Source organism: Nelusetta ayraudi, unplaced genomic scaffold (genome assembly GCF_046127955.1).
Source record: "Nelusetta ayraudi isolate G7.1 ecotype Tasmania unplaced genomic scaffold, CSIRO-AGI_Nayr_v1 ptg000014l, whole genome shotgun sequence".
NCBI lineage: Eukaryota > Metazoa > Chordata > Actinopteri > Tetraodontiformes > Monacanthidae > Nelusetta > Nelusetta ayraudi.
This window is the reverse complement of record NW_027466064.1, coordinates 433,760-447,500: the sequence shown is the minus strand read 5'-3', so window position 1 is coordinate 447,500 and position 13,741 is coordinate 433,760. Positions and strand designations below refer to the sequence as shown.

At 55.9% G+C, this 13,741-nt stretch overlaps 2 protein-coding genes across 2 annotated transcripts in view; one reads left to right on the top strand and one right to left on the bottom strand.

The window, feature by feature from the left end:
• The window catches only part of LOC142886114 (uncharacterized), a 13,967-nt gene extending 10,351 nt beyond the window's left edge, over nucleotides 1-3,616 (top strand). Inside the window, exons 2-3 of the mRNA XM_076023045.1 lie at nucleotides 1,876-2,043; nucleotides 2,260-3,616. Of these exons, the coding sequence (XP_075879160.1) occupies nucleotides 2,516-3,268 (753 nt within the window). The 5' untranslated portion in view covers nucleotides 1,876-2,043; nucleotides 2,260-2,515 and the 3' untranslated portion in view covers nucleotides 3,269-3,616. The remainder of the gene's footprint in view (nucleotides 1-1,875; nucleotides 2,044-2,259) is intronic.
• citb (citron rho-interacting serine/threonine kinase b) overlaps nucleotides 1-12,353 on the bottom strand; it is a 24,172-nt gene extending 11,819 nt beyond the window's left edge. Inside the window, 19 exon segments of the mRNA XM_076023033.1 lie at nucleotides 17-52; nucleotides 54-156; nucleotides 459-652; nucleotides 1,858-2,055; nucleotides 3,474-3,527; nucleotides 3,735-3,932; nucleotides 4,146-4,320; nucleotides 4,418-4,527; nucleotides 4,617-4,733; nucleotides 4,811-4,906; nucleotides 5,153-5,278; nucleotides 5,909-6,049; nucleotides 6,324-6,377; nucleotides 6,463-6,516; nucleotides 6,607-6,777; nucleotides 9,000-9,119; nucleotides 9,750-9,893; nucleotides 10,033-10,120; nucleotides 12,265-12,353. Coding sequence (XP_075879148.1) covers nucleotides 17-52; nucleotides 54-156; nucleotides 459-652; nucleotides 1,858-2,055; nucleotides 3,474-3,527; nucleotides 3,735-3,932; nucleotides 4,146-4,320; nucleotides 4,418-4,527; nucleotides 4,617-4,733; nucleotides 4,811-4,906; nucleotides 5,153-5,278; nucleotides 5,909-6,049; nucleotides 6,324-6,377; nucleotides 6,463-6,516; nucleotides 6,607-6,777; nucleotides 9,000-9,119; nucleotides 9,750-9,893; nucleotides 10,033-10,041 — 2,100 coding nt within the window. The 5' untranslated portion in view covers nucleotides 10,042-10,120; nucleotides 12,265-12,353.
• Between the last annotated feature and the right edge of the window lie 1,388 nt (nucleotides 12,354-13,741).

Here is a 13,741-nt window from a genome sequence, read left to right as displayed (position 1 = left end):
GGGAGGGGAGGCTTACGGTGTCGGTGAGGCTCTCGGCCTTCAGCTTCTGTCTGGTCCTTGAGGGCCTGCTGCAGAGCCAGGATCTCCGTCTTGTGCTCCTTCACCGCCAGCTCCACCGCCTGGCGAGACTCTGAGCTCCGCTGCTCCGAACGAAGCCTGCAGGAGAAGAAAGACGCAGCTCCTCCATTATTATTCATTTCATGGAGAAGCTTCTGCACCAGCAGCAGGGAGAAGTTCTCATCAGCGTTGGCTCGAGGGTCACCACCTCATCTGTGCTTTACCAGCTTCCATCTCCGCCTCGCCTACACCGGCTCAGAAAATATCCTCATATTTCCCAGAATACCTTCGGAGAAACTCTGGAGAATTTGCCAAAACTGCTGCGGGTGTGTGGGCAGAAGCTTCGTGGCGGAGATATTTTGAGCAGGAGAAGACAGACGGAGCCAGCAGAGCTGTGAGACCTGTTCTGCTTCTCTGAGTCCAGCAGCCTCTGGACCTCCCTGCTCCTCCTCTCCGCCTGGTTCTTCTCGTCCTCCAGTGTGGACCTCCAGGCCTCCCACTGCCGCTCCTTCTCCAGCAGCTCGTCGTTCATCGTCTCCAGCTCCATCACCTGCTCCTCCAACATGGTGCATGTGGTCTTCAGTGTCTCCAGGTTCTGGCGGGAGGAAGAAGTGAGAGGAGATGATCTGGATGAAGAGCTCAGCAGAACCTCTGGATCGGAGAACGTCAGGTTCACATGTCAATATTGATGAGACCAAAACTGAGAAATATTGAGAACCAGTTTTAAAAAAAAAAACGGCTTCAAATGACAACCTGTCCAACTGACCTCTTCTGATTGGGCAGCACAGTGTGACCTCACAGGCCACACCCCCTGCTCTCTGTTCTGATAAACTCTTTGCTCACACGCGTCTGTCAGGTGTGAAAGACGAGAGGAGGAGCAGCACTGTGATTGGAGGAGAGCCAAACAGGAAGTCAAAGGTTGATGCTGCTGATGTCACTTCCTGTTAGGCGGGGGGGGGGGGGGGGGGGGTCGGGTGTTGGGGGGACAGCAGCAGTGTATTTGTGTTGCTGTGGCATCGCTGGTCTTCACTGTGTTGTCAAGGTTTGAAACAGGAAGTGATGCTGCGGCCAGGAAGTGGCTGTTTGACACACAGCTACACACACGCGGCTACACACACGCGAGCCTGCAGAGATGGATTTAGCCGCTCGGTCTCTGAAGTCCGACGCTTAAACCGCGGACACGACCTGCCAGCGATGACACATCCCGCCCACTCGCCGCCCCCCTCCTCGTCTATGACTTCCATCGCTGCTTATGCAACCGCTGCCTCACACCCACACACACACACACACACACACACCTCCTCCCACTGGAGCTGCGCACACACGCACACACACACACACTCTCACAGAGAACTCAGCCGTCCACTGAGTCCCTGAGGAGCTTGCAGCTCCGTCAGGCGTCTGGCTCACCTGTCACAGGTGAGTGGGAGGAGCCACAGCTCCACCGGAGGGGAAACTGCTCAGTTCAGTTTCAGACACAAAGTTCAGACACAAAGTTTGGCAGCAGATGAAGATGAAGACGATGAAGCATCTTCAGCAGATTTGATCTGAGACTTTTCACGTTCATTCCCTGGACTAAGACTCTGCTCCTGACTTTGGAGAATCGTGCCACAGATTCTGCTCCAAGTGAGTTGTTCTGCATTCTAGTTGTGGTCCCTTGAGGTGGAGCTATTTAAACTCTGGATGATATTTTATAGGGAGGTTATCTTCTCAGCTTTGGCGTCAGTGTTGACATAGAGAAAAATGAACATGCAGAGAACAACGTTGGTTCTGGTTGCTAACGGTGTCGGATCTCAGCACCTGTTTCTGGTTGTTCAGGTGCATCTCGCGGTCGGCCACCTCGCGCCGCAGCCGGTCCACGTCCTGGCCCAGGTGCAGTCGGTCCTCGCGCTCGTCCGAGGCCTCGTCCAGCTGCTTGGACAGGTAGAAGTTCTGCCGGTTCAGCTCTGCGTTCTCCTGGGTCAGCGAGGTCAGCTGCTCCTCCAGGTCAGTGATCACCTGCAGGAGGTGGGGGTCGACGACGGGACACCACCCCCAACACACAGCAGGAACCGGCTGAGCGGCATCTCAAACCCACACTTCTGGGAATCAGCGCCCTCTGTGATGTCACAAAGGGCAGTGATTCCTCTGCCAGCTGAGTGGTTGCAGGTGTTGACTCCGCCCTCTGTGTACCGCCATGTTTTTGTCCTCTCCAAAACGCAGAAGGTCCAAACAAAGCATGAGATTCAGCAGGAGGCCGTTAACAGCAGGCTAACCACCCTGCTGTCTGGACATGAGGAGAAGGTTTGAGAAGCATCACTGGCGTGAAGCTGCTCCACTGGAGTCCAGGATGGAGGAACAACCAGGGAGGTCACACAACGCAGCCGATATTAAATAGTGTCTATTAATAAATGCAGATTCTCACTCCGCCCACAAACACTCAGAGTGGACCAGACCGCCCACACTGCTGCAGCATTACATGACCAGCAGGATCTGGGTCAGACTCATAACTCACTGTTCACACTGGGAGAAGACCATCACCATCATCATCACCATCATCATCATCATCATCATCATCATCATCATCACCATCACCATCATCACCATCATCACCATCATCATCACCACCATCACCATCACCATCATCACCACCACCATCACCATCATCACCACCACCATCACCATCATCACCACCATCACCATCACCACCATCACCATCATCATCATCACCACCACCATCATCACCATCACCATCACCATCACCATCATCATCATCATCATCATCATCATCATCATCATCACCATCATCACCATCATCACCATCACCATCATCATCACCACCATCATCATCACCACCATCACCATCATCACCATCACCATCATCACCATCATCATCATCACCACCATCACCATCACCATCATCACCATCATCACCATCATCACCATCACCATCATCACCACCACCATCACCATCATCACCATCATCACCATCACCACCATCACCACCATCATCATCATCATCACCATCATCACCATCATCACCACCATCACCATCATCATCATCACCATCATCACCATCATCACCATCATCACCATCATCATCACCATCATCACCATCATCATCACCACCATCATCATCATCATCATCATCACCATCACCACCATCACCACCTTCATCATCACCATCACCACCTTCATCATCACCATCATCATTGTTGTCCTACTAAACTGAAGTTCTGCTGGACCTTCTCATGTTCTGCATGTTTGGAAGGAGACAAAAACAAGGTGGTCCTAGGGGGCGGAGCCAACACCTGATGATTGTTTTCAGCTCCTGGTGAGATGGATGAATGTGTGTGTGTGTGTGTGTGTGTGTGTGTGTGTGTGTGCGCTTGTCTGGCTGCTCAGCCTCGGCAGAGCAGTGCATTGTGGGAGCTCACCGCACAGCTGTCCCTCAGGGCGTCGTACTTGCGCTGCATCTCGTCCCGGTGCGCCTGGTGGGGGAGAGAGAGAGAGAGAGAGAGAGAGAGAGAGAGAGAGAGAGAGAGAGAGAGAGATAGAGAGAGAGAGAGAGAGAGAGTGAGTTTGGTCACATGACCCCGTCGCTCGGCCTGGACGTGGGCGACAAGGTCACTGGGCGATAGGCGGGCGGTCGGGGGGTGGGTGTGGAGGCTGTGGTCGGTGGAGGGGCGGACCCTCACCCGCAGCACGGTGATCTCCTCCTCGGCCTCGGCGGTGGTCTCCTCCAGCTCGGTCCTGGCCTGCTGCAGCTGCCCCTCCAGGGCGTGGCGGGCCGCCTGCAGGCTGCTGATCTGGGACTCGCGCTCCTGCAGCGACAGCGTCAGCTCCGTCACCTGCCGCTTGATCTCCAGCTTCTGCTCCTCGTGCTCCAGGCCCGTCTGCAGGGGGGGGGAGGTTGAAGAGCGGCAGGAAATGACATCACACGTGAAGACAGCAACACACACAGGGCAGTGAGATGGTTGGTGTGGACGCTGAGGGAAACAGAGACGCCTTCACGGTATCTCAGATGTTCCACAGCTGATGTTCACAGTCTCCTGGGCTGCTCTGGAGGAGGGGGAGGAGCTCAGCCCACCTGCCCCGGTGCTGCTCACCTCTCGCAGCCGAGTCTCCAGCTCCAGCACTCGGCTCTTGTTGCTCTGCTCCTGCTGGCTCATCTTCTCCAGGTGTTCCTCCAGCTTGGCGTTCTGGGCCTCCAGCTTCCCAGCTTGCGACTCCAGGTAGAACTTCTGCTGGCGGAGCTCCGAGATCATCTCCTCCTGGGCTTTCCTGCAGACAGCGGGGGGGGGGGGGACGTATCCTGGTCTGTTTGTTCCAGTCCTCTGAGCAGCGCCCCCTGTCTTGTCTTCTGTCCCCTGCCACTCACATGTTCTTCTGGGTGTAGATGCTGCTGTTGGCCGCCAGCTTGTTGGCCTCGGACAGCTCGCCGATCCTCTGCTCCAGACTGTTCATCTTGGAGTCCATGGCGTTGATGGTCTGAGGACAGAGACAGACCGAGTCACCGGATCTCCAGCAGGTCCCGCAGGTCCAGCAGCATCTTCTCCTGCAGGAGACAAACATCTTACCGCCTTCTGCTCACTGATGACGCTGCACTTCTCTCGCACCTCCTCCTCATATTTGCTCTGACTGGACTCCAGCATCTCCTTGTCGGCCATGTCCGCCTTCATCTGAGCCTCCAGCACCTGCTCAGAGGTCCAGAGGTCACCTGAGGTCATCGTCATCAAGAGCCTCCAGCTCCACACTGCTTCCTGTCCTTCACCTTGATCTTGTCCTCGTAAAGCTTCTCCTTCTGCTTCAGGTGGCTCTCCAGCCGCTGCGCCGCCCCCTGCGCCTCCCTCAGGTTCTCCTCCAGCCCCTGGACGAACCACACACAGGTGAGTGAGGCGGCGGCGCAACGAGAGGAGCAGCTGCCGGGTGGCGCTGTTGGCGCTGTCCCCTCAGCGGCACAGAGCCTCTGTGGAGCGGCCAGGCCGCTCAATCATCACCGCCCACGTCCAGGCCGAGCGACGGGGTCATGTGACCAAACTCCACGTGCTCGACGTGAGTCACCACTTTAGCAGCGTGCTATCTGGCGCCGCCCCCAGCCGCCGTCTGCTCTTACCAGGATCTTCTCGGCCATCTGCTGGATCTGCTGCACCTTGCTGTGGATCTCGTCCTTCAGCTTGGCCTCCCGCCGCTCCACCATCTCCAGCCGCTTCACCTGGTTCTCCAGGGTCTTCCTGCCGTCCTGCACACACACACACACACACACACACACACACACACACACACCCTGGTGTCTTCACGCTGCTGTGCTGTTATCATGTGAATGTGACTCCGCCCCCTGCAGGTGTCCAGTATCAGGGAGTCTCGGGCCAACATTGATTTTTATTGAAAAACTTTTGTTTGGAAGTTTTGCTTCAGCCTGAATACGGAACAAGCAAAGCTTAATCATCTTCAATGCTTAATACACAAAAATAATTTAACATGTCGCACGTACAAAATCAAATTTCAAATTAAAAAAACTCATCAAAATAAATAAAATGTCAATAAAATTCCTATCTTTTGTATTTGCAGCCTCGTGATTTAAATTTTAACAGTAGCTTTTTTTCCACGGGCGGATAATAAATGTAATGATAAAATAACAATAAACCAATTCAGTAATAATAATAATAATAATATCCTTCGAGGAATGTCCTGTCCTGATTGACAGCAGGGCATTCTGGGATTTGCAGTACTGAGTGTAACACCGGCAGGCCAGCAGCTCTAGCAGGGCTTCTGCATCGCCTCGCGGGCCAAATCAAATGAGAATGGGCCAGAGTTGGTGGCCGTGACTCCGCCCCCAGCGGCCTGCCGAGGCGGTTGTCGGCTGCGGTACCTCGGTCTCCCGCAGGCGGCGCCGCAGGCTGTCGCTGGAGTCCTCCCTGTTCTGCAGCCGCTCCAGGTCGCGCTCCAGTCGCTCCTTGGCCATCCTCATGGTCTGCAGGAGGTCCGAGGCCTCGGCGCCGGCCTTCAGCGACTGCCGGTCACACACAACAGCCTCACACACGTCAACACAACACAACACAACACAACACAACACAACACAACACAACACGACTGTGACTGCGCTAATTCCTCCCCAGCGTTCCTCTGCTAGAGGAGGCAGTTCTGGGAGCTCCGTCAGCAGGGGGCGGAGTCTCGGAGGGAGGGATGGTCAGACACTCTCACTGAGTGCAGAACGCTGTCAGACGTCTCACATTTGGGGGAGGAAAAAAAAAAGATGAGTAAATTATTCAGTTGAAAGACTGCACCTTGCTGAGCTTCTCCTGCAGGTCCTGCATCCTGGTCTGCTGCTCTGCGCTGGTCTGCAGGCAGAAGGAACAGAAGACGGTGACCGGCGCCCCCTGCAGCTGAGCACCAAAGAGAAACACCTCCAGGGTCCACCACTACCTTCTCCAGCCTGGAGATCAGCTCCTCCGCCTCGGCTTTGCCCTGCTCTTTGGCCTGGTGAGGAGACACCGGAGACTCAGAGACGCCCCCTGCTGGCCACGTGACCGAGGTGACCGTAACGGCTGACGCGGTGTGGACCTTCACCTTCTGCGCGCGGTGCTGGTAGTCGGACACCTTCCTCCTCAGCTCCTCGCCGGCCTGTCGCGACTCCTTCAGCTCGGACTCGTACAGGTCGCTGCGGCGGCGGGCGGCAGAAAGGTCCTCCTCCAGCTGCCTGATGGAGACGCGCATCTCCTCCAGCTGGGCGTGGTACTCCTGCAAGAACCCACCAGAACAGGGGGAGCCATCAGAGGAACCCAGGACCGGAGCTCCGGGAACTCCGGTGGAACCATCATCCTCTGATGCTGAAGGTTAGACCCCTGAAGGTGAGACAGCTGAAGGTGAGACCCCTGAAGGTGAGACAGCTGCACTTGGGAAAACCTCTCCAATGTGGCTCAAAGGTTTCGCAGTTGTGCTTTGTCTAAATTTGAGAAGTGAGGCTTTTATTCTGCGACTCGTGGAAACGCAGGTAGCGAGGGTCAGGTGGAGATCTTCTCCTCCACCTCAGAAGGTCCGGGGCAGAAGCTCCTTCGTCCGTAAGAACGGGGAGGCTCACGAGGGGCCGACGGTGTTAGAACCAGGAACGGCTGGACGAGCCGCCGCCGCCGCTCCCAGCGCAGGTCCGTCAGCGCTCCAGGAATTGGTCTCGTCCCGTCAGGCCCGGCGCCGAGCATCAGGCCGATGATCCGCAGCACCGCGGCCACGTCAGGCACGTCAGACAAGCTCACAGCCACGCTACGCTAATGACAGGCAGACAAGGAGCCCCGCCTCCTCCACCAGGTCAGCCCCCCCCCCCCCCCCCAGCACCTCCTCCACCAGGTCACTCCAGCTAACCTCCACCCGTTGTCTCTGAAGTGGATCTTCCCTGAACGACAGTTTAAACTGATGAAACATCTCACACACACACCTGGCAGGTGTGTGTGTGTGTGACACACTCACAGCCTGGACGCACCGCACAAGAGCCCAGCAGATCACCTGGGAGAGTCAGCCAAGAACAATTTGGCCAGTTGTGATTTTCATGATGAAAATGTGCAGCTAGAACAATCCTCACACCTCTCTGATCATGGAAGAATGAGTGAGACGACATAAATGCTAATTGTGCACATTTGTCTCAAGCGCCGCCCCCTGCGGGGGGGTTTAGACATAGCGAGGGTGCTGACTTCAGTCCATGATTATGAGATCAGAGGAAGATTGACTGTCGTCGCTGTGTGACAGCCGCCGTGTCGGGAGGAAGCGGCGGCGGCGGCGGTGACAATTCTTCTCTGAGGAAGCGCCGCCGCCGCCGCCGCCGCTTGTTTGTTGATCCAACACAGTGAGGCTCCGCCCACCACTACAGCCAGAAACCACTGCGTGGGAGACGAGCGCTTTTCAAAAAGGAGCTGCTGTAAACACTTGCTGCAGCAGAGACACAGCGTTCGCCCTGGTTAAGCCCCTCCCACTCAGCAGTGAGGGAACCAATCCGATCAGATCAGAGAACAGCTGAGCACAGCAGAGGGGACGGTGAGGAGCATCGGCTGGAGCTTCCGTCCACTCCGCCTCCATCACTGTGATTGAGCCACCAATCAGCTTCCTCCCAGGAGAAGGAGGCGGAGCTACCTGCGGACAGGATGTCAAGCACTTCCACCTGGAGAGGAGAAATCTGATTGGTCGGCCATCAGAGTGACAGAGAGACGGCTGTCCAATCAACTTAAAGTGTCTCTGGAGGCTCCTCCCACTCCTCCTCCTCCTCCTGCCTCCACAACTCCCCCAACTCCTCCTTCAGCACCTCCTCCTCGCCCTCCTTCTCCCACTACTCCTCCACCTCCTCCTCGTCTCTTCAGGAAGAAATTTTTCCTCACACATTCGCACCTCAGCAAGCAACCAGCGCCGTACCACCACAGTCCACTGGGGGATAAACAACATCTTTTTGCACCAATCTTTGTTTTTTTAGTTTTTTTTTTACCTGCGGTCATCTAAATCGTCACGCCGCCAAGAGAGATTAGCGCCCGCCCCCAAGTCAGAGCCAATCAGACTTCAGAGCGGCCTGAGTCCCGTTAGCCAGCTCGGCTAGCCGGCTGCTCCTCTGCTGTCAGAAAAGCCTCCTGCCGTTCTCGCCTGTGATTCTCGGCGGCAGCAGTCAAACCTTTCTAGCTCGCAGGCTCCTTCATCACGAGCGCCTGCCCACTGCGGCAGCAGCGCCGCCGCCGTCGCCGTGGCAACCGTTGCACAATGATTTCAAGCGCTTGGTAACGGGCGAGTGCCAGCGAGTGTAGGCTGCGAGGACGCAGGCCGGCTCTGAGCTGCACCTTCTCCTCTGCTGCGCACCCGAGAGCCGCGCAGCTCCTGCAGCGGCGCCGCTGCTGGCGGTCATGTGACCCTCAGGTGACGTCGGCAGGCCTCCACCCGCTGAGGTGACCCTCGGGTGACGTTGGCAGCCTCCACCTGCTGAGGTGACCCACCTGCTCCTTGATCTCCTGCAGCTTGTTACTCTGCTCTCGGATGTCGTGCAGGAGCTGCAGAGCCTTGTCGTCCTCCTGCGACACCTCCATCCGGGCCTGTTCCAGGCTGCGCTTCAGACTCTGGAACACACACACACACACACACACACACACACACACACACACACACACACTCAGCTGGAAAGAATAATAACTAACAATAATGTACTCAGGGTGCTGGAGCCTCTGCCAGCTGTCACTGGGTGAAGGCAGGGTGACACCCTGGACCAGTGGACACACACAGACACACAACCATCACACTCACACACACCGACGGACAATCTAGAGTTCCCAGTTCACCTCACATGGATGTTTTTGAACTGTGGGAGGAAGCTGGAGAACCTGGAGAACCTGGAGAACCCAGCAGACACTGGGAGAACCTGGAGAACCTGGAGAACCCACATAGAGAGCCGACCAGCGCTACACGATGACAGCCTACTTTAGAAGAAGACGCCGCTGTCGTTGGTTGGCGCCTGTGTTTCTGAACTTTGACCACCAACCAATCAGCAAGATCTGGGGAGAAAGAGGCGGAGCTACAGCCTTGATCTCACTGTAACCAACAGGAAGCAGCTCAGCTCCTCATGAATGTGATTGGACACAAGGTTCTTCTAATGGTCAGTGTCTGAAGGTCCCTCCCATTCCTGTGCAGCTTCATCCCAGATGGACATGTGACCCACCCACCCACACACACACACACACACACACACATACGCTGCACTCGGTGATGTAGGTTGCCAGGTCCTGCTCCAGGATGGTGCGCTGCGTCTCCGAGGCCTTCAGCTCGATGTCCTTCTGCTGCAGCACCGACTCCAGGTCAGACATCTTCCTCTGGACCAGTGAGATCTCCTGCTCCACCTGAGGAGCACAGCAGCATCAGCACACTAGCAAGCACTGGACAATCACTGCCGTCCTCACAGCCTCCAGACTGCTGTAGCTTTCACCCATCTAGTCTGACACACACACACACGCACACACACACACACAGATTGTGTACCTGTGACATGTCTCTGGTTGCTCTGGGTTCCAGGTGTGAAGGTTGTGATGCTCGGCTGTTGATGGTGGTGATGGACACCGTGGTCGACCTGTGGGGTGGGGGGGGCCGGGGGGGGCAGTGGTCAGCTGACACTGAAGGACCATAAGCCTCAGAACACATCCAACAGGCAAACAGTTGATGCTGTGACCAATCAGGGCTTTAGACCAGCAGTGTAACCTAAACCCACGCTGTGACTGTAACCTCCAGCAGCAGCAGCAGCAGCAGCAGCAGCAGCAGCAGTAGCAGCAGCAGCAGCAGTAGCAGCAGTAGCAGCAGCAGCAGCGTTGTTTTGTTGTTGCGAGTCCTTCCCACTGCAACGACAGCGACGTGCTCGCAGTCGGGCTAAAAATAGACGCCTTGTGTTTTTTACCCACCGCTGGATATTTTTGGCTGCTTGTGATGAAGAGGAGCGTTGGAAGGGAGGGGAGGGGCTCCCACCCACTCACCCCTACAGTAACGCAGCACTGTTGTTGTCTCTTCAGCGTGTGTGTGTGTGTGTGTGTGTGTGTGTGTGTGTGTGTGTGTGTGTGTGAGAGAGAGACTCTCAGCAGCAGCTGGACTGCAGAGAAGCTGCAGACCTTTGCAGATGCTGCTGTAGCTGCTGCTTCCCATCGTCTCCTGACCACAGCACAGGATGTCCTAGGATGTTGTAGGATGTCCTAGGATGTTGTAGGATGTTGTAGGATGTCCTAGGATGTTGTAGGATGTTCTGGTCCTGCTCATGCAGCAGGTGTCAACACCAACACGTGTCAGAGATCCAGCTTCACTGACAATAAATGAGAGCAACCTGATATCTAAGGACCTTCCAGCCAGTAAAGCACCACCAGGCAGCCTCTGCACACCAAACTGTAGGGGGCAGTGTGACGCTGCTTCACTGTCTTACAGATAACCAGTGGGGCTGATGGTAATCTTTCTTCTTTCCACCGTCTGCATGTGAATTATTTTTTGAGGCTTCCAGCAGATGTGTTTTCTGACAGCTGCTCCGGCTTCTGCGTTTTGGGAAGATCTCATCCGGTCCAGCACCACCTCGTTACGGAACGTCGACGCTCCAGCCAGTGCTGCTGGTGGTGGTCTGAGGGAGCTGGTAAGACTCAGGTCTCCCTCCTGAGCGAGCCAGCTGGAGCCTCTAGTGGACACCTGAGCTCCTGCTTCCTGTCCACCACGGTGAAGAACCAAATGTTCAGAACATGAGCCTCCAGCTCTGGGTGGCGGGATGAGATGTGAGTCAGCGCCGCTGCTGAGGAGGAGGAGGAGGGGGTGGAGGTGGAGGAGGTGGAGGAGGAGGTTTCTGGAGCTGCTCTCCAGTCACACTGCAGGCTGACCACTGGGCCTGTAGGTGGTGCAAAAGCAACACCTGTTAGGCAACAGGACCTCCTTCTTCTTCTGCAGTGCTGGTCTCTGAGGACCCCAGTGGACACTGGCTGCTCTACTCTCATGATGCTTTATCCAGTTGGGTCTGGTTCTGTTCAGGATGCAGCGGACAGGCACAGCCGTCCGTCCATGCATCCGTGATGTTGCCTTCAAATCTATGAATGTTCCACCCGACTGCTGTACAACTGCATGATCCCAACCTTGAAGCTCGGCTCGTCCATCAGGAAGCAACGGCTAGCTGCTAGCCACCTTTTAAAACCAGTGAAGAAGAAACGTGTGAAGGGTGGACGGCCGGAACCACGCAGGGCAACTTTTCCTCAGTAGAAGAAGAAGAGCAGAAAGTCTGGAATCACTGAAGGCTTTTTCTCCACTGCTGTCTGCACGCTTCTCCGCTAGACTCCGCCCTCCACAGTGTGGCCCCTCCCAACCCAGAGGAAGCCTCGGGCATCTGACTGGCTTCAGTCTGTCCACTACCTTCCAGCAGGGGGCAAGAGTGACGCCAATAGACAGGAGACTCTCAACCTCCAGGGTGAAGCTCCACCTTCTGGGGATAGACTGCGTCCGTGAATGCGATGCCTCCCCCTGTGGTCAGTTGAAGGTAGTGCCGAGTGCTGCTGCTGCTGCTGCTGCTGCTGCTGCTGCTGCTGCTGCTGCTGCTGGGTCAGCAGCTCCAGGTTCCTCAGACCCTGACGCACCACGGAGGTGGAGGATCTCCTGCAGATGTAGAAGGTTACATCACAGCGTGGCTGCTGCAGAGCGGCTTCCCGGAGGAAGAGGAGGCTTCTGGGGGGAAAGAAGCAGAGGTGCTCGGCGGCGGTTCACCTGTGAGGAGCACGTCACTCAGGTGGCGTCGCCCCGCCCACCAGCTGGAGCTTCGGCAGCTTCTCTTGGCGCGTTCCAGCGTCACGCACATACACGCACACGCGCGCACACACAAACACACACACACACGCAGAGAGAGATTAAACTGCCGTCAGTCAGCGGCTGTGAGAGTTGAAGCTGCCGTTGCCATGGCGACGCCTCCCCTCATCCACCGTCACACTCAATCGAACTTCTGCAGCCACTCGACAACTTCCCACGGATGACAAGGGAAAAACAACCAGAACACACACACACACACACACACACACACACACACACACACACACACACACACACACAGGTTGGGAGCGGGTGAAGTGAACTCCGCTCAGCTCAGCGACAAGGCGGGACGAGCCGAGCCGAGCCGAGCCGAGTCGTGACCAGCAGGAGGAGCAGCAGCTCTCAGCTGGAGACACCAAACACCTCAGCTGTCAGTCAGCTGACTGCACCCCCCCCCCCCCACACACACACACACATTGACAAGGTCCGCGGATTCCCCCCCTCCCTCCCCGCTCCTCAGCCAGTGAGGGACCAGTGAGGGACCAGTGAGGGACCAGTGAGGGACCAGTGAGGGACTTACTGGGAGGCAGCTGCTGCAGGGTTCCTCGGTGAAGCTCCTCAGACGCGGCGACGCCAGCGAACCCGATCATGTGGGTCTCCTCCTCGCACGCCACCGGCCGAGTGACTGAGTGAGGGATGCACCGCTTCATCAGCACCAGGGAGAGAGAGAGAGAGAGAGAGAGAGAGAGGGAGAGAGAGAGAGAGAGAGCAGTGGAGGGAGGGATGAGAGAAACCAGAGTTAGAGAGAGAGTGTGGGAGGAAGGAGCATGTGTGTCTGTGTGTGTGTGCGTGTGTGCGTGTGTGTGTGTGTGTACATATACACACATATAGGGAGAAAAAAAACATAATTTAGTACAACACGCAAAATAATGCACTGTACAGGTTCAGACTAAAAGATGTGCAAAAAAAATGTTTTCAGTGTCCGTCAAACTGCAGGAGAACCAACCTGGCAGGAATACCTGTGCAGAACACTGCCACCTAGTGGCCGGACAACTGCCCTGTCAGTGTTCCACCTTAGTTGAAGACGACCACTGCTGCTGCAGTCTGGAGGTGAGAGCGGCTCACATCATTATGTAACCGGCAGCAGAACGTGTGTGTGTGTGTGTGTGTGTGTGTGTTTGTGTGTGTGTGTGTGTGTGTGTGTGTGTGTGTGTGTTTGTGTGTGTGTGTGTGTGTGTGTGTGAGAAAGGGACTGGATCTTACATAACAACACAACATTCAGACTGTGGGGACCCTCATCTCATTTTAAGTTGCAGTATCTCTGTTTCTCTCTCTCTCTCTCTCTCTCCTTCTCTCTCTCTCTCTCTCTCTCTCTCTCTCTCTCTCTCTCTCTCTCTATCTCTATCACACAAACACACACACACACACACACACACAC